Source organism: Ceratotherium simum, chromosome 23 (genome assembly GCF_057802395.1).
Source record: "Ceratotherium simum simum isolate JZ-2026a chromosome 23, ASM5780239v1, whole genome shotgun sequence".
Classification (NCBI taxonomy): domain Eukaryota; kingdom Metazoa; phylum Chordata; class Mammalia; order Perissodactyla; family Rhinocerotidae; genus Ceratotherium; species Ceratotherium simum.
The window spans coordinates 47,843,863-47,864,465 of NC_141922.1; the positions used below are offsets into that span (position 1 = coordinate 47,843,863).

Sequence of the window (20,603 nt, forward strand, 5' to 3'; positions counted from 1 at the left end):
TAATTAACGCTGTACACATTGAGCTTCTGTATGAAATTTGTGATAGTGGAAATAAAATTATCTTGTGCAGTTTTCTTTGCAATAAGGGATGTCATTGTATGTGCTTCCTGACCAGATTTCTTTCCATTTTAACCTGTGTTTATCTTTGATGGGAATACAAGCTTTTCCCAAATGTTCCACTGCCAACAGCAGAATGAAAAGAATAGCCTTGAACAAGCTGCTGCTGAAAAAACTGTTTTGGATCATAATTAATGTCAAAAATCACTCTGGTGTCTCTCAGTTTATTAGATAAGCCACTTAAAACCATACCTTAGCCAAGGCAAATCATTCCCAGTAGAAAATACTTTATAAGGGGCCGGCCCTGTGGCTTGGTGGTTAAGTGCGCGCGCTGCAATGCTGGCAGCCCGGGTTCGGATCCCAGGTGCGCATTGAGGCACCACTTCTCCGTCCATCCTGAGGCCGAGTCCCACATACAGCAACTAGAAGGATGTGCAGCTGTGACATACAACTATCTACTGGGGCTTTGGGGGGAAAAAATAAAATAAATAAAATCTTTAAAAATAAAAAAAAAAAAAGAAAATACTTTATAAGGGGGAAAATAACATATTTGGTTTTGCAAAATAATTTTAAAATCTTATTTTAGGGGTCCATTGACATTGGCTTCAAGGTTCACATGAAACTCCTTTTATTCCAAAGGGTTTCATGACTCCCCCTCCGCTGCAAAAAAAGAGGTTAAGAATCTGGTCCCATATGAATAGGGGCCCTGTGTGACTCTGGGAGTTGATTTTCGAGTCAGCAGAGCCAAGGTCAGTTATCTGGAAGCGATGCTGCCAGCGTTGGCAGCCTGAACCGAGAGGCCTGGACGAACTTCAGAGTCTGATTATACCAAAGACAAAGGATTGTTGGCATCATCAGTTCCCTGAACAAGCAACAAGTGGGCCCTGCGTTCCAGGCTGGGACTGGGCGACCTCATGATCCTTCCCCAACTGTGAGAGAGTTACTTTTAGCTCAGCTATTAGGAAACAAAGAAAGGTTTATGTTTTGTGAAAACTGTAGCTTGAGGTTTTGGGGGGTTTTTTTGTTTTTTGTTTTTTTTTTGCTGGACTTTTGTTGATTGAGAAAAACAAAAAGTGTTTCAAAGTATGCTTTGTTTGAAGTATTGGATATTTCTATATTCAACAAATTCAAAAATTAGTTCTTTTATTAAACATTTATTAAGGTGCTTTGTTAAGTACTGGAGATACAAAAATGAATAAGATTTGCTGTCCTCAAGGAATATACAGTTCAGTGGGTGAACATATACATATTTTATGTATAAGATGAATTCAGGCTCTCTCATTGTTACAGGGCCTACCTATAGAGAAGATCTGGGACTGCTGCTGTCATCTTTCAAAGTCTCAGTTTCTTCATCTATAAAATGAAGACAATACCAGTGTTACTTACTTTAAAATGTTACTGTTAAATGTTATATATCTGCAAGTATTTAAGAAAACATCTTTGCTAATGTGTCTCAACTTGTGATCTACTTGAATTTGTGTCACGAGAGTGGAGCCCAGGACTCTGCATTTTAATAATGGCCTGCAAGTGATTTTTATGCACGTTGAGTTTGAGAAACTTTGCTTTATTCAAATAAGTTATACAGTTATTGTTAAAATATTGAACTAAAGTTTGGAAACATTAAATAACCTGCCCAAGGTTACTTCTTATGTGGTGGAGACAGGGCCCCAATTATCTATAAATCTAGATCTCTTTCCACAACATCAAGTTGTTTCTTATATGAAAGGATTATATGAATGGAAAGTCTTATTATTTTTTTTAGTGGGAGACAGTAACTGTATTTTGAAAATAGCCACATCAGTGACAGACGGCGGTAAGGGGTTGGTGTTTCTGTTCTGAGAGGATGGCAGGAAAGATTCTGGGAAGTGGTGAATTCCCTAAGGAGCAGGCTGAGAGAACAGCACAGGTGGGTCTTAGCGCCTGGCTACTGCTTCCTTTTCTATCCTCCCTCCACACCAGGCCTCCCCGGGGCAACTGAACAAACGTTTAGAAAACGGAGGAGTTCCACTTGACTTACTTTTCTGAAAGTTCAACTTCCATAGCTTAACATTAGGGCCATCACAGCTCCCAAACTATGTGCTTCAGTGTCCTCAAACTCACAGGGGTTCAGTGGAATATTTTAATTTTTCAGGTCATCACAGTGATATCTGTGCAAATTCCTAGCTTGAGACAGTTCACAGTTTCAACATTAGAACATGCTACATTCCTTTCTGTTAGATAATATCTTTATAAAATTGGGTTTTCAGCCATTGCTGTGGTTAAAAAGCAATTACCCCAAGAAAATTAATATGTAACCAGGAAATGAGGGTGGTGGGGTCCAATCTGATTCAAAGGTTTGAGAAGTTGTCCAGTGCCCAACAAGCACACATGTCCCATCACTAATTGTGATTCTTTAGGAGCAAAGTGTTAGTATTTTTTCTTTTAAATTATGTGTATTATTTTTTCAAACAGCAACTATGTTGATAGGATGTAAATATTTATCAAATTGTTTGGACCTAACTACTTAATAAACCTAACTATTAGGTGTTTCCTTTGGCCTGGGGCATGATGAAAAAATTATTGAGACACTAAGGGTGCTATGAAGCCATAAAGTTTGGGAATTTCTGCTTTAGAAGGGGGGAGAAAAGAATTTGATTGAAATTTTAAATTCACTTCAACAAACTTATTCATAAAGAAGGCATTCAATTCTTTAAGCATTAGAAGGCAATGGGCAGTAAGCTGATGGCCCAGACATTCTGGGCCCTCTTCAACATGACAGAACTAGTGGGGCCAGGGGTGCCCACCTGTGCACAGCTGTTTTGTCCTGGCAATAGGACATTTGTTTCGGACATGTCCTCTGTGGTCTACCTCGAACCATTCCTGACTTCTTGGGCTTCACATCTTCCTGGGACTATGTACCTCAGACAAAACATTGCTTGCTTTAGCTGCATCTGATTGAGGGGAGGAAATGGAAAAGGAAAGGCTCTCCCTACTTGCTCGCTCGTTGCCAGCTTCTTGCATGTAGATTTAGGGGGGTGTAGTTTCATGGTTTTCAGATCATTCAGCATAGAGATTATTTTTTTTTGTTTTATTTTTTATTTTTTTAAAGATTTTATTTATTTATTTTCCCCCCAAAGCCCCAGTAGATAGTTGTATGTCATAGCTGCACATCCTTCTAGTTGCTGTATGTGGGACGCGGCCTCTGCATGGCTGGAGAAGTGGTGCGCCGGTGCGCGCCTGGGATCTGAACCCAGGCCGCCAGCAGCGGAGTGCGCACACTTAACCGCTAAGCCACGGGGCCGGCCCACATAGAGATTATTTATCAAATTATTATTATGACATTTCTGCCTCTTCTGGGACTTTTAGTCAGTTCACAGAAATTTCTTACAGTATTTTTCAAGAAACAAAAACAGAAAAAAGTTTGTTTCATTTTGCCAGTATCTACCATTGAATGGTGAGAGGCTGCTATGGGTGGGAAATGTGTGGGGCTCAGGGCAGCTATGTAGACCATGGGCACTAAATTCTTGGCTGTCTTTCTGGCTTCTCATTTTGTGAAATGGACATAATAATGCCTACCTCAGAGCATTATTAAAAGGACTTGATATATGTAAAGCAAGCGCAGGACTTGGCACATTTGAAGTGTCCGATAATTGTAGCACTTTCCGTAGGTATCTTCCGGAGACTAGTTGCTAAAGCTTCCTGAGCCGTAGCTGTCGTGCTGAACTCCACGCTGCAGATATCTGCATTTGTAGTATCGGGAAGCAGAGCCCACATGATGTCTCAAGCTTTGAGAAAGACAATTCTGTCTCTACCCTCTTCTTCTTCTTCTTTTTTTTTTTAGGAAGATCGGCCCTGCGTTAACATCTGTTGCCAATCTTCCTCTTTTTTTTTTCCTCCCCAAAACCCCAGTACACTGTTGTGTATCGTAGTTGTAGAGTTGTAGCTCTTCTATATGGGATGCCACCTCAGCATGGCTTGATGAGTGGTGAGTAGGTCCATGCCCAGGATCCGAACCAGTGAACCCTGGGCCACTGAAGCCAAACGCACAAACTTAATGGCTATGCCACCGGGCTGGCCCCTCTACCCTCCTCTTAAATAAGCTGTTTTGGCCATGAGTTGCATGGCTTCTTCCTACTGTGTCAAGAGTGGCATGGATGATGAGACATCACGTGCGCTTGACCCTGCTCTGTGGAAGGGGGGCCGAATGCCCCCCTCGCCCTCCCCCCGCCCTGGTTCTCCCCACCCCTGTCTTCCTGTTGTGCATGCTGTGGGGCAGCCATTTGCTCTCTTTCTGTGCTCTCCAGTGCTCAGTGCAAACCCTCCCCCGCACAGGTCTGAGATATTTTATTCTGTCTTTGCTCACACTCAAAATTACCTTTTTCCTCCTCTCTCTTTACTTGTTCTATCCAAAATTTGCACAGTCCTTTAACTATGCCTTTTCTTTTTTTTTTTTAAAGATGTTATTTATTTATTTTTTTCCCCCCAAAGCCCCAGTAGATAGTTGTCTGTCATAGCTGCACATCCTTCTAGTTGCTGTATGTGGGACGCGGCCTCAGCATGGCCGGAGAAGCGGTGCATCGGTGCGCGCTGGGGATCCGAACCCTGGCCGCCAGTGGAGCATGCGCGCTCAACCGCTAAGTCACGGGGCCAGCCCACAACTATGCCTTTTCTGATCAACCCGTCTTACAGGAGTTCTCCCTAATCTGAAGTCCCTTAGTATTTATAGTCTGGACTATTCATTTAGCACATATAATATCACGCAGCACCGTGTATTACTTTTCCATGTATTTCCTGTTCATAGTTCATCACCTGAGCCACATTCTTGGCTCTCCGTCCTCCAGGTGACACTCTGCAAGTTGGTCTCCTTGAGACTCACTTCTTTCAGGTGTAAAAATCCAGGATTATGCAAAACAGGTAGTGTTGTTATTCCTATTTTATAGATGGAGAAACTCAGACAGAAGGAGTTTAGGAGACTTGCCTCAAATTTAGAACTGATGTGGCAGACTGAATAATGGCCTCCCAAAGATGTTCATGTCCTAGTCTCCAGAATCTACAACTGTTACCTTACATTGTAAAAGAGACTTTACAGATGTGATTAAGTTAAGGTTCTTGTGATGAAGAGATTTTCCTGGACTAGCCAGATAGGCCCCGTGTAATCACAAGGTTCTTAAAAGAAGGAGGCAGGAGGATCAAAGGCTGAGGAAGGAGATGGCACAATGGAAGCAGAAGTTGGGTAATGCACTTTGAAGATGGAGGAAGAGGGCAGTGAGGCAAGGAATGTGGGCCGTCTCAAGCAATTGGAAAAGACAAGGAAATGGATTCTCCCCAGGGCCTCCAGAAGGAATGCAGCCCTGCCAACACCGTGATTTTATACCCATAAGACTCATTTTGGACTTCTGGCCTCCAGAAACATAAGATAATAAGTTTGTGTTGTTTCAAGACACTAAATTTGTGGTAGTTTGTTACAGCAGCAATAGAAAATTAATATAACACACATATATTTAGTCCTGAAGAATTTAGTCTGGAAGTAGAAACAGGCTGAAATTGGGAAGGAAAAAATGTGCTTCTTGGAGACGCTAGGAGAAAGGGCTTACTGAAAAGGGGTAAACTCAGGGACTGCATCCAAGGCAAAGAGTTCCACAGGAGGAATCGTTTCCAGACCTTGTTCTGTCCCTGGCACGCTTTCAGATGCTGAACAAATCAGCTCAGCTTTCTGAGCTTAATTTTCTCATCTTTAACATGAGGATATTATGCTAGTGTGGCTGGATCATATAGATATTATTAAAAAGTTATTTGAGTATGTAATATATACATGCTTATCATACAGAAGTGAAAAAGTTTACAGTGAACAGTTAAGTCTTTCTCTCACTTCTTGTCCTTCAGGTGTCCAAGTCCCGTTTCCAGAGGCAATTATGGCTAACCATTTTCTTGTGTATCCTTCTAGAGACATTCCATGTATTTACAAACCTATACATATGCATGTTCTTTTTTAATCATACAAACAATAGCGTATTAAACATACTGTCCTGCACCTTGCTGTGAAGTTAACAAATAACTTGGGGATTATTCTATGTGATTTTATATTAGTAATACTGTGACTCTTCGTTCTTTTTAATAGCAGCATATTCCATTGTTTCAATGTACTAGAATGTATCTAGCCTGTTCCTTATGGAGACATTTAGATTGTTTCCAGTCTTTTGCTATTATAAACAAAGCTGCAATGCATGTCTTGTTACGTGTTACTTTGTATGTGTTCCAGTGTATCTGTAGGATAAGTATATGAAATTTCTGGGTCATAGTATGTATTGATTTATTTTTTTTTATTTTTTTTTTTAAAGATTTTATTTATTTATTTTTTCCCCCCAAAGCCCCAGTAGTTAGTTGTATGTCATAGCTGCACATCCTTCTAGTTGCTGTATGTGGGACTCGGCCTCAGGATGGACGGAGAAGTGGAGCCTCGGTGCGCGCCCGGGATCCGAACCCGGGCCACCAGCATCGGAGCACGCACACTTAACCACCAAGCCACGGGGCCGGCCCATTATAAGAACAGGAACCAGACAAGGATGCCCACTGTCACCACTCCTATTTAACATAGTACTGGAAGTCCTAGCCAGAGCAATCAGGCAAGAGAAAGAAATAAAAGGGATCCAAATTGGAAAGGAAGAAGTGAAACTGTCACTATTTGCAGATGACATGATTTTATATATAGAAAACCCTAAAGAATCCACCAGAAAACTTTTAGAAGTAATAAACGAATATGGTAAAGTTGCAGGATACAAAATCAACATACAAAAATCAGTTGCATTTCTGTACACTAACAACGAAGTAGCAGAAAGAGAAATTAAAAATACCATCCCATTTACAATTGCAACAAAAAGAATAAAATACCTAGGAATAAACTTAACCAAAGAGGTGAAAGATCTGTACACCGAAAACTATAAAACATTTCTGAAAGAAATTGAAGAAGACACAAAGAAATGGAAAGATATTCCGTGCTCTTAGATTGGAAGAATTAACATAGTTAAGATGTCCATACTTCCTAAAGCCATCTATAGATTCAATGCAATCCCTATCAAAGTTCCAACAACATTTTTCACAGAAATAGAACAAAGAATCCTAAAATTTATATGGAACAACAAAAGACCCCGAATAGCTAAAGGAATCCTGAGAAAAAAGAACAAAGCTGGAGGTATCACACTCCCTGATTTCAAAATATACTACAAAGCTATAGTAACCAAAACAGCATGGTACTGGCACAAAAACAGACACACAGATCAATGGAATAGAATCGAAAGCCCAGAAATAAACCCACACATCTATGGACAGCTAATCTTTGACAAAGGAGCCAAGAACATACAATGGGGAAAAGAAAGTCTCTTCAACAAATGGTGTTGGGAAAACTGGATAGCCATATGCAAAAAAATGAAAGTAGACCCTCACCTTACACCATACACAAAAATTAACTCCAAATGGATTAAAGACTTGAATGTAAGACCTGAAACTGTGAAAGTTCTAGAAGAAAACATAGGCAGTACGCTCTTCGACATCAGTCTTAGCAACATCTTTTCAAACACCACATCTGATCGGGCAAGAGAAACAATAGAAAAAATAAACAAATGGGACTACATCAAACTAAAAAGCTTCTGCACAGCAAAGGAAACCATCAACAAAACGAAAAGACAACCTAACAATTGGGAGAAGATATTTGCAAACCATACATCTGATAAGGGCTTAATCTCCAAAATATATAAAGAACTCATGCATCTCAACAACAAAAAAACTACCAACCCAATTAAAAAATGGGCAAAAGACCTGAACAGACATTTCTCCAAAGAAGATATACAGATGACCAACAGACACATGAAAAGATGTTCAAAATCACTAACTATCAGGGAAATGCAAATCAAAACTACAATGAGATATCACCTCACGCCCGTCAGAATGGCTATAATTAACAAGACAGGAAATAACATGTGTTGGAGAGGATGTGGAGAGAAGGGAACTCTCATACACTGCTGGTGGGAGTGCAAACTGGTGCAGCCACTGTGGAACACAGTATGGAGATTCCTCAAAAAATCAACGATAGAACTACCATATGATCCAGCTATTCCACTGTTGGGTATTTTATCCAAAGAACTTGAAAACACCAATTTGCAAAGGTACATGCACCCCTGTGTTCCTTGCAGCCTTATTCACGATAGCCAAGACTTGGAAGCAACCTAAGTGCCCATCAAGGGACGAATGGATAAAGAAGCTGTGGTATATATACACAATGGAATACTACTTAGCCATAAGAAACGACGAAAAGATTTAAACATTTGATAAATATTGTCAAATTATACTCCCAAGAGATGTATTCTAGTTATCTATTGCTATATGTCAAACCACTCCAAACTTAGTGACTTAACTATTTATTATTATCTCTCACCGTCTTGCTTGGGGTTTCCCATATACTTGCAGTTAGATGGCTGCTGAGGGCAGAGACATCTGAAGGCCTCTTCACTCACGTGTCTGGCGCCTGTACTAGGAGGACTGCCACAGCTAGGGGCTGGGGACAAAGAATTTCCAGCCATCTTTTATCTACCCTAAAGTAAGACCAATCAACATCCCCACCAGTGATGTAGTCTCTTCCATCAGATCTCTGCTGTTTTAATAACTGAAAGACGGTATCTTACAATTTTTATTGCATTTATCTTACTGTGAGTGAGGCTTAACATTGTTTCATATGGTTAAGAACCATTTGTATTTCCTTTTATGGATATGTGTAAACTGTTCCCATAACTTTTGCCCATTTTTCTATTGAGTTTTTAATTAGGCAAGAAATAGATTTCCGTGGGCTGGTGTGGGAAGGGAGAGAAAGAGATGACTGTGGGTCAGCTGTGCAGAGGGTCCACTGTTCCCTGCCTGGTCTGCAGAGGTGGGGAGGCCTAAAGAGAAACGGCTCAGTGTCTGTGGGTACAGACCTTTGTGCAGGCAGCCTCACGAGAAGGTTTGCATGTCCCGGAAGTGGCACAGAAGCTGGGAAGAGCCACAGACCTAAAGAGGCCTGGGCAGAACAGTGGGCAGGTAATGTCTGGACACATCACCAGCGACTCGAGGTTCCTCCTTCAAAGCATGGGCCCTGTGTAGGATCCAGCAACTATGGCTCAGCAGGCAGTGAGGCTGCTGTGACTGAGTTAAGTTTTCTGCCAGCCCTGTAGAATAAGGACTCAGAATATAGAATATTGAAACATAATTCTTGCCCACTTGAAATGGTCGATTTCATTGGTCCAGTCACTTAAAATCTACAAATCTTTCCATTTATTTAGGAAGTGTTTTAGTACATGTTTTTTGCTAGGCACTGTGTTAGTCAGTCACCATAGACACTGTGCTGAATTAGCAGACGGGGTTTCTGTCCTTGTGATTCTAACAAACCAGTGGAGTTAAACAAAATCATACAATCAACTATGTAATTACAATCATGAAAAATACCATGAAGGACAAGTAAAAGGTGTGATGAGACATTATAACAGAGCCCTAACCTGGACCCGGGGCTCAGGAAGTCTCCTGGACAAAAATGACATTGGGGGAAGGGAGTGGCTTTTCAGAAAAAGTGTTCAGAGAGAAGTAAATTTCTCTATTTTGAGATTCACAGGAATGAGGATGAACTTGGACAATGCTTCATAAGAAGTTATTGAGGAAGTAAAGAACATATTTTACTTTTGAAGCAAATTTTTAAAAGAATTAAAAGGTCTTAATTTTAAAAAAAATAAGAAAATAAAATGTGAGAAAATAATACAAATGTCTTGCCAAAAATCAATAGGCAAGAAGTTTTTAGTGATTGTTCTAATAGCCAAAATGCAAAACTACCTAAATATCCAAAGTAGTGACTTATTTGAATAAATATGGTACAAACACGATAAAGAACTATTCAACTTTAAAAATGTTGTTGTAGATGATTTATTAGTTGGTTATATGAAAAAAAAGTTTACTAAACAAAATGAATGATATCCTATTTTTGGTGAAAATATTTAATAAAGAAGTATATGTTGACATAGAAAAGTTGATTATTTTTGTGAAGTAAGGTTATTTTCTTCGTTTAGCATGTCTGAATTTTCTTTTTTTTTTTTTTTTAAGATTTTTTTTTTAATTTATTTTATTTTTTCCCCCCAAAGCCCCAGTAGATAGTTGTATGTCATAGCTGCACATCCTTCTAGTTGCTGTATGTGGGACTCGGCCTCAGGATGGACGGAGAAGTGGTGCCTCGATGTGCACCCGGGATCCGAACCCGGGCCACCAGCATCGCAGCGCGCGCACTTAACCACCAAGCCACAGGGCCGGCCCAGCATGTCTGAATTTTCTAAATTTTCTACAAAGTTTTATCCCAAGGGAAGAATGATAAAAGTGCATTTTAATAAATATTTTGTAAACAAGCTTATAATATTTGGGCTGGATATAAAAAGTCTTGATGGGAGGGGACATGGGGCAGGGAAGAAGGATGTAGCCACGGAGGACACCATGTCCATATTTAGATTCAATGCCTTTCCTGAGAACAAGAAAAAAGACTTTCTATTTTCAGCCACAGGGCAGAATCAGAATAAAAGTACGATGTTATACAGTAGAAAATTGAAGTTCTGAAGGCAGAAGAATTTCTTTTGCAGAATTAGAGCCATCCAGTAAGAGACGAGGCTGCCTTAAGATGTGGTGGGCTCTCCTCCCCATGTCTGAGCACCGCAGAGGACTGGACGAAGCAGAAGGACTTCTATGGAGGTAAGGGCTAGACTGAGTTCCTTCCAAATTTAAGGGTCTGTAGTTTTATGAACTTCAGCATTTCCCCCAGGATGTGCAAATAACCATATCCTGAGTGACTTAAGGCTCATATTTACTGGCTTTTGCCTGGATCTCTTATTTTTATTATGTTTTATTTCTTCGCTAGAAATCAGGCTTGCGAAAAAATGTGTATGATGATAATATTCTTTTCATTCTCATTTACGAGGCTTATTCAATTCAATTATTTCTATAAGGCCTAGAATTGTCTTTTATTTTTGTCCAAAATCCCTCAGCTGCAGGACTTAGTAAATGTTTATTGTCTTCTAAAAGTCATATGTAATCCTTTTTTTTAAACAGCTTGAGTCCAAAGTTCAGTGACGTTTGCTTATAAATGGTGGTGACAAAATAGAGGTCTCCCTTGTTTTTAAAAAAATGCATCCATCACAAGAGGTGTATTTAGGAGCAGTTCACATATAGTGATGCGGATTTAAAGGTGAAGCATTGGGCCGACCCCGTGGCTTAGTGGTTAAGTGCGCACGCTCTGCTACTGGCGGCCTGGGTTCGGATCCCGGGTGCACACTGATGCACCGCTTCTCCGGCCATGGTGAGGCCGCGTCCCACATACAGCAACTAGAAGGATGTGCAACTATGACATACAACTATCTGCTGGGGCTTTGGGGAAAAAAAGGAGGAGGATTGGCAGTGGATGTTAGCTCAGAGCTGATCTTCCTCAAAAAAAATAAACAAATAAATAAAAATAAAGGTGAAGCATCATCTGAGGTCCGGATCTTGTTCGTGTGGTTATTGTGCTGACCGCCCTGCATAAGCTCTCCACCTGAGACACTATGCTGAGGCACATTTCATGCATCGTGTTCCAATCTTTACTCATCCATTCTGTTTTGGACCATTGCAAAGAGCATGAGCCATTTTAGAGGGGCATTCAGTGAAGTGTATGTGTTATTTTGACAGTGGCACCACAGAGACTAAGGCATTTATACTCGCCCCAAATACCCTGAAAAGCATGAGAGGTAACGCTTTCAGTCACTTTCATTTTCTAGGAAAAATAATGGTGTTGATTTATTTGAAAGCCCCTAACATACAGCTCAATGGGATGCAAACTGCCCTTGTGATGTTTTGATTGCCAGTGTGCTGGACTCTTTCAGAATACAAATTAAGTGCTGAGCTCCCTCTAGTGACAATAACATAGATGCATTTAAGAACTGTGATACTTGTACATATTTTGCAATTCAGTTCAATTATTTTTAATTCCATTTCATTCAATTACTTTCCATTCCACTTAATTTTGTACAAGAACAGATATTTCTTGAGTCAGAAATTTTAAGGAAACATTTAGTTTCCTTCACTAAACATTCACTAAAAATGGAAATTATAATAACTGAAAATGTTTCATGTGATTCTGGCATAGTGTGAAAAAGACAACATTCCAACTCTGTATAAGATACACACCCCCATACACAACACACACACACACACATACACACACACACACACCAGCTCTGTTCCAATATACACACACCTTGATGCCCAACACCTTCCCCATTTGTTGGATAGGGGTCTTCTTCATTTGCATGCTGAGGGTAAGATGAGGGTTGCTCCATGGATATGGAGGGAATAACTTGTTACCACTACTGCAAAAATGAAACAGGGAGCATGTGAGTATATCTTATTGATGAACCATTAGGGCTATGTTCATGGCTTTTTAATATGTTTTTAAAAGTTCAAAGCAATCAACATGTTATTGGTTGTGAGTTTTGCTTTTCTAGACCGAAACAGCTTATCTTACATATCAGCTACTTTCAAACTTTGTATTAATAATGTAAGAAAATTGCAAGCCAAATAGTTACTGGAACTGAAACATCTATTGGACACTTGCTTTTTCCTTCCAATCCCTCCCCTACCTTAGTGCCAGAATGACTTTCAAAAGCCCCAATCTGGTCCTGTTACTGCCCTACTTATTGTTCTTCTGTCCTGAAGGAGGAGGCATAGTGTGGTGATAGGAGCTTGGGACCTGGAACCACACTGCTGAGGTTCAAGTCCTGGCTCTGACCCTGGCTAGCTGGGTGATCTTGGGCAACCTGGTAAACTTTGTATGCAAAATGAAGATAAATAATAACAGTACCTACCTCAGGACTAAATAGACCCCTGACATAGAGCAAAACCCAGCCAATATGTTGTATTCTCTGATGAAGAAGGCAGAGGCTGGTTCCCAGGCTGGTTATTTTACACAGGTTTCTCATCACCAGGCTTTCCCAAACAGTATTTTTCTTTCTTTTTTTTTATTGTGAAATTTTTGTTGTACATTATTGTTTATCAGTCACCATATAAGTGCATCCCTCCACCCCTTGTGCCCACCCCCCACCCACCCAGCCACTGGTAACCACCAAACAGTTCTATCTGTCCGTGTGTTGGTTTATATTCCACATATGAGTGAAATCATGCACTGTTTGTCTTTCTCTTTCTGGCTTATTTCACTTAACATAATATCCTCCAGGTCCATCCACGTTGTTGCAAATGGGACGATTTTGTCCTTTTTTATGGCTGAGTAGTATTCCATGGTGTGTATATATATATATATATATATATATACACCACATCTTCTTTATCCAGTCGTCAGTCGAGGGACACTTGGATTGCTTCCATGTCTTGGCTGTAGTGAATAATGCTGTGATGAACATAGGGGTGCATAAGCCTCTTTAGATTGCTGATTTCAGGTTCGCTGGGTAGATACCCAGTAGTGGGATAGCTGGATCATAAGGTATTTATATTTTTAATTTTTTGAGGAATCTCCATACTGTTTTCCATAGAGGCTGTGCCAGTTTGCATTCCCTCCAGCAGTGAATGAGTGTTCCCATTTCTCCACAGCCTCTCTAGCGTTTGTTGTTTTTTGTCTTCGTGATTATAGCCATTCTAACGGGTGTAAGATGATATCTTAGTGTCGTTTTGATTTGCATTTCCCTGGTGATTAGTGATGTTGAGCATCTTTTCATGTGCCTATTGGCCATCTGTATATCTTCTTTGGAGAAGTGTCTGTTCATTTACTAGGCCCATTTTTTGATTAGGTTGTTTGTTTTTTTGTTATTCAGTTGTGTGAGTTCTTTATATATTATGGAGATTAATCCCTTGTCAGATATATGGTTTGCAAATATTTTTTCCCAGCTGGTGGGTTCCCTATTCATTTTGATCCTGGTTTCATTTGCCTTGTAGAAGCTCTTTAATCTGATGAAGTCCCACTTGTTTATTTTTTCTTTTGTTTCCCTTGTCTGAGTAGACATGGAACTCAAAAAGATCCCTTTATGGCTGATGACGAGTAGTGTACTACCTATATTTTCCTCCAGGACTTTTATAGTTTCAGGTCTCACCTTCAGGTCTTTGATCCATTTTGAGTTAATTTTTGTATATGGCAAAAGAAGATGGTCTACTTTCATTCTTTTGCAAGTGGCTGTCCAGTTTTCCCAGCACCATTTATTGAAGAGACATTCATTTCTCCACTGTATGTCCTTAGCTTCTTTGTCAAATATTAACTGCCCGTAGATATGAGGTTTTATTTCTGGACTTTCAATTCTGTTCCATCAATTCTGTTCCATTGATCTGTGTGTCTGTTTTTGTACCAGTACTTTAATTACTATCACTTTGTAATATGTTTTGAAGTCCGGGATTGTGATGCCTCCAGCCTTGTTCTTTTTCAGGATTGCTTTAGCTATACAGGGTCTTTTGTTGCCCCATATGAATGTTAGTATTATTTGTTCTATTTCTGTGAAGAATGTCCTTGGGATTCTGATTGGGATTGCATTGAATCTGTAGATTGCTTTAGATAGTATGGACATTTTAACTATGTGTGTTCTTCCAAACCAAGTGCATGGAATATTTTTCCATTTCTTTATGTCATCATTGATTTCACTCAATAATGTCTTATAGTTTTCATTGTATAGGTATTTCACTTCCTAGGTTAAATTTGCTGCTAGATATTTTATTCTTTTTGTTGCAGTTGTAAATGGGATTGTATTCTTGAGTTCTCTTTCTGTTACTTTGTTGTTGGTATATAGAAATGCAACTGATTTCCGTAAGTTGATTTTGTACCTTGCCACTTGGCTGTAGTTGTTGATTATTTCTAATAGTTTTCCAATGGATTCTTTAGGGTTTTCTATATATAAGATCATGTTATCTGCAAACAGTGAGAGTTTCACTTCTTCGTTGCCTATTTGGATTCCTCTTATTCCTTTTTCTTGCCTAATTGCTCTGGCCAGAACCTCCACTACTGTGTTGAATAAGAGTGGCAAGAGTGGGCACCCTTGTCTTGTCCCTGTTTTCAGAGGGATGGCTTTCAGTTTTTCCCCATTGAGTCTGATGTTGGCTGTGGGTTTGTCATATATGGCCTTTATTATGTTAAGGTACTTTCCTTCTATACCCATTTTGTTGAGAGTTTTTATGATAAATGGATGCTGGATCTTATCAAATGCTTTCTCTGCATCTATTGAGATGATCATGTGGTTTTTATTCCTCATTTTGTTAATGTGGTGTATCACACTCACTGATTTGTGGATGTTGAACCATCCCTGTGTCCCTGGTATAAATCCCACTTGATCATGGTCTGTGATCTTTTAAATGTATTGCTGTATTCGGTTTGCCAGTGTTTTCTTGAGGATTTTTGGATCTATGTTCATCAGAGATATTGGCCTGTAATTTTCCTTCTTATTATTGCCTTTGCCTAGCTTTAGTATCGGGGTGATGTTGGCCTCATAGAATGTGTTGGGATGTGTTCCATCTTCCTCTATTTTATGGAATAGTTTGAGAAGGATAGGTATTAAGTATTCTTTGAATGTTTGGTAGAATTCTCCAGAGAAGCCATCTGGTCCTGGCCTTTTATTTTTTGGGAGGTTTTTGATTACTGTTTCAATCTCTTTACTTGTGATTGGTCTATTCAGGTTTTCTATTTCTTCTTGATTCAGTTTTGGGAGGTTGTATGAGTCTAGGAATTTATCCATTTCTTCTAGATTGTCCAATTTGTTGGCCTATAGTTTTCCATAGTATTCTCTTATAATCTTTTGTATTTCTGTGGTATCTGTTGTAATTTCTCCTTTTTCATTTCTAATTTTATTTATTTGAGCCATCTCTCTATTTTTCTTGGTGAGTCTGGCTAAGGGTTTGTCAATTTTGTTTATCTGCTCAAAGAACCAGCTCTTTGTTTCATTGGTCCTTTCTACTGTGTTTTTTATTTCAGTTTCATTTATTTATGCTCTGATTTTTATTGTTTCCCTCCTTCTGCTGACTTTAGGCTTTGTTTGTTCTTCTTTTTCTACTTCTGTTAGGCATAGTTTGAGGTTGCTTATTTGGGCTTTTTCTTGTTTATTAAGGTGGGCCTGTATTGCAATGAGTTTCCCCCTCAGGACAGCTTTTGCTGCATCACATATGAGTTGGTATGGTGTATTTTCATTTTCATTTGTCTCCAGATATGCTTTGATTTCTCCTTTAATTTCATCAATGATCCATTGGTGGTTTAGTAGCATGTTGTTGAGTCTCCACAGCTTTGTCACTTTCCCGGTCTTTTCCTTGTAGTTGATTTCTAACTTCATGGCATTATGGTCTCAAAAGATGCTTGTTATGATTTCAATCTTCTTAAATTTATATAAGCATGCCTTGTTTCCCAACATATGGTCTAGTCTTGAGAATGTTTCATGCACACTTGTGAAGAATGTGTAATCTGCTGTGTTTGGATGGAGTGCTCTGTATATGTCTATTAAGTCCATCTCATCTAGTTTTTTGTTTAGGTCCGTTATTTCCTTATTGATTTTCTGTCTGGATGATCTGTCCATTGATGAGAGTGGGGTGTTAAGATCCCCTACTATTATTGTGTTGTTGTTAATATCTCCTTTTCGGTTTGTTAATAGTTGCTTTATGTACCTCGGTGCTCCTGTATTGGGTGCATGTATATTTAAAAGTGATATGTCTTCTTGGTGGAGTGTCCCTTTTATCATTATATATTGCCCCTCTTTGTCTCTCATTACCTGTTTAATCTTGAAGTCAACTTTGTCTGATATAAGTATGGCAACATCTGCTTTCTTTTGTTTGCCATTAGCTTGGAGTATTGTCTTCCATCCTTTCACTCTGAGCCTGTGTTTGTCTTTAGAGCTGAAATGTGTATCCTGGAGGCAGCATATTGTTGGGTCTTGTTTTTTAATCCATCCCACCACTCTGTGTCTTTTGATTGGAGAGTTCAGTCCATTTATATTTAGGATAATTATTGATATATGGGGGCTTGTTGTTGTTATTTTATTGCTCTTTTTCCAGTTCTTTTGCATTTCTTTTGTTTCTCGTCCCATGTGTTTTGGACTACCAGTTCAGTTTGGTAGTTCTGTATGGGGGTTCTCTTAGTTTTCTCTTTCTTTATCATGTGTCATTCTGTTCTGATTATTTCGTTAGTGGTTACCATGAGGCTTGTATAAAAAATCTTATGGATGTGATAATCCATTTGTTGATGGCCTCTTATTCCCTTAGACTAAGTCGATTCGATCCCTTTCCTCTTCCCCTTCTAAGTTATTGTTGTCACATCTTATTCCTTCTTGTGTTGTGAGTTCATGTTTAACACGATGAGGTTGCATTTATGCTTGGTGCTTACCTTCCCTTGACCTTTGGTTTTATAATTAAGTGTTTGCTAATCTATTTTGATAGAGGACTGCAATTTTTTTGGTTTTGTCAGCCTATTTTCCTCCTTGTTCAACACTTTGAATCCCCTTTCTCTTTTTTTTCTGAGGGATGAGGGCCTTCTTGAGCACTTCTTGTAGTGGGGGTCTTGTGGCAATGAACTCCCTTAGCTTTTGTTTATCTGGGATAGTTATTGTTTCTCCATCATATCTGAAGGATATTTTTGCTGGATAGAGTATTCTTGGCTGAAAGTTTTTGTCCTTCAGAATTTTGAATATATCATTCCACTTTCTCCTAGCCTGTAAAGTTCCTGTTGAGAAATCAGCTGAGAGCCTCATAGGAGATCCTGTGTATGTTATTTATTTTTTTGTCTAGCTGCCATTAATATTTTTTCTTTGTCATTGACTTTTGCCAGCTTTACTACTATATGCCTTGGAGAGGGTCTTTTCATGTTGATATATTTAGGAGATCTATTTATTTCATTCACTGGTATTTCCAGCTCCTTCCCCAGGTTTGGGAAGTTCTCAGATATTGTTTTTTTGACCAAGTTCTCTGCTCCTTTTTCCCTCTCTTCTCCCTCTGGAATATCTATAATCCTTATGTTGGATTTCCTAGTTGAGTCAGATATTTCTCGGAGAGTTTCTTCATTTCTTTTTAGTCTTAGTTCTCTTTCCTCCTCCATCTGGAGCACTTCTGCATTGCTGTCCTCAATATTGCTAATTCTTTCCTCCATATTGTCAGCTCTGATGCTTAAGGCTTACAGGTTTGTCTTTATCTCCTCTATAGTGTCTTTCATCTCTAAAATTTCTGATTGGTTTTTTTTATAGTTTCAATATCTTTTGTGAAGAAACTCCTGATTTCATTGAATTATCTGTCTGCGTTTTCTTGTATTTCATTAAGTTTTTTTATGATGGCTATTTTGAATTCTCTGTCATTAAGGTTATACATTTCTGTGCTTTCCATGTTGACTTCTGGGTGCTTGTCATTTTCCTTTTGGTCTGGAGATTTAATATATTTTTGCATGGTGCCTGTCAGTGTTGGCTTACTTTTCCTCATAGTGAGAATATATGGTCGCAGTTAGGGTTTGGGCTAGGGTTAGTAATAACCATGAAGTAATTATTAAATAAACAGAAGATATTTTTCAGAAGATTCAAGAATATACTAGTTCATATAGGTTTCATCAAACATTAATTAAATACCTCTTATATACCAGATTCTGGGAATGCAGTGATAAAGGACACAGCCCTGCTCTCAAGGACCTTATAGGTCAATGAGGGACCAAAAATAATAACAACCATTTTTAAAATGCTTACCCTATGTGGGACTTGTTTACACTTGACGTTACTTAATCTTCACAACAACCCTATGATGTGGTTAGTATTATTTTCACTTTATAGCTATGGCAACTAAGGTACAGAAAGGCTAAGTAATTTGTTTAGAGTCCCAGAGCTGGCAAGTGACAGAACTGGAAATTTGAACCCAGAGAATGGAATACCAAAACTTTTGCCCTTAACCTCTCTTGTCTCCCCAAACTGTGCTTCACTGATTTCCCTGGGAAACAATGTATTGAATGCTTTCAGTGTGACAGCCTTGTATGGGCTCTGTGGATACTCGGTGTGTAGGAAAGATGGAGGCCAATAGAGAGCTAAGAGGCAGCGTAATAGGTAATAGTAGAAGTTAACATAGGAGCTTGGTGAAGGGGTTAGTTAGGAAAAGCCTCTTGTAAGAGTCAATACCTGACCTGAGCCCTAATAAGTTAAGTAGGGATCAGATAGGCAAAAAGGGAGGAAAGTGCCTTCTGGGCAGAGGAGGCTGGATGTGTGAATGCTTGGAGGCAGGAAAGAGCATTGTTTGCTGAGAGAATGCAAGTAATCATATTGCGTGAGGCAGGAGCTAGGGTAAGGACCAGGAGAGAGAGGAGAAATGACAAAACTAGATAGGCCAAGGCTAGATAATGAAGGGTCTCCTTATTTAATATTTTTAATGGTTTATTGTTTCTGTAAAAGTGAAATGTTTATTTTTTTAAAAGAATTCTGATTTATATGTATCATAACAATACATAAAAGTACAAAGAAGAAAGTAAAAATCACCTGTACTCTCCTCACTCTAAGATTACAACTATTGTATTTTATTGAACATCTAGTGCCTTTTTATAGGTATGTAAACATATGAATATATGTATGTAAATTTATATGAATGGGATCATACTATGCATGTTGTTCTGTAACTTCCCTCCATTTATATGTCAGTGATAAGAATCTTGGACATTATTCTGAAGAGTATAAGTGAAGGATTTTCAACAAGAAGGTAACATAATCATATTTGTATATTGTGGAAAAAGAAAAAAAAACAGCATTGTATAGGTTGATTTTGAGGCAATATAGTGGCAGGAAGACCAAAGAACCCAGAGAGGAAATGATGATGACTTGAACCAGGGAGTAGTGGTGGAATGGAAAAAGGGGTGGATTCAGATGATATGGAGGTACACTCAGCGACCTCTGTGACTGTGGAGGTAGAGTTGTCAAGTGGTGAGAGGTACGGAGGGAGAGAGAAATCCCCAAGTTGCTGGCTCAGGACAGCGTGTAGGTATTAGTGACATTATTTAGCAGTTTGGGGTGCCTGTGGGATAGCCAATTCAAGAGAGCAGGCAAGCATTGAAACAGACAAGTCTGGAGCTCAAGACAGAGATCAGAGCTGAAGACAGAGTTTGGGACCTCATCAGTGGTTCAGAGCAAGAGACTTAAAGACTAAACAATGCGGGACACCAAATTACACAGGCCAGACAGAAGACTTTGAGTGAGGACTTTGTTTTGTTCAGTGTTGTATCCTCAGAACAGCCCCCAGCACAGAGCAGACTCAAAAATGTTTCTTAAATGAGTAAATGAATAATAGTAAACATTTATTCCTATTTCAATAGGCAAACTTCTTATTGTGGCAGCATAATATTCCACTGAGTAAATATATCACAACTTGCATGTCCATTTTCTTATTTTTACAGTTGTTGATGGCTGTATAACAAACCATCCCAAACTTAGTGGCATAGAAAACTACTTTGTTATGCCCACAGATTGGGAGTGGGTTTCAAGAGCGAGTGTCCCAAGAGAACCAGGCAGAAGCTGTATTGCCTTTTATGACTGAGCCTAGGAAGACACATGGTT

General features: G+C 39.2%; 1 protein-coding gene across 1 annotated transcript in view; it reads left to right on the forward strand.

The window, feature by feature from the left end:
• LOC147914027 (uncharacterized) overlaps positions 1-20,603 on the forward strand; it is a 67,847-nt gene that overhangs the window by 20,540 nt on the left and 26,704 nt on the right. The window contains exon 3 of the mRNA XM_087447123.1: positions 10,677-10,785. Within this exon, the coding sequence (XP_087303249.1) occupies positions 10,677-10,785 (109 nt within the window). The remainder of the gene's footprint in view (positions 1-10,676; positions 10,786-20,603) is intronic.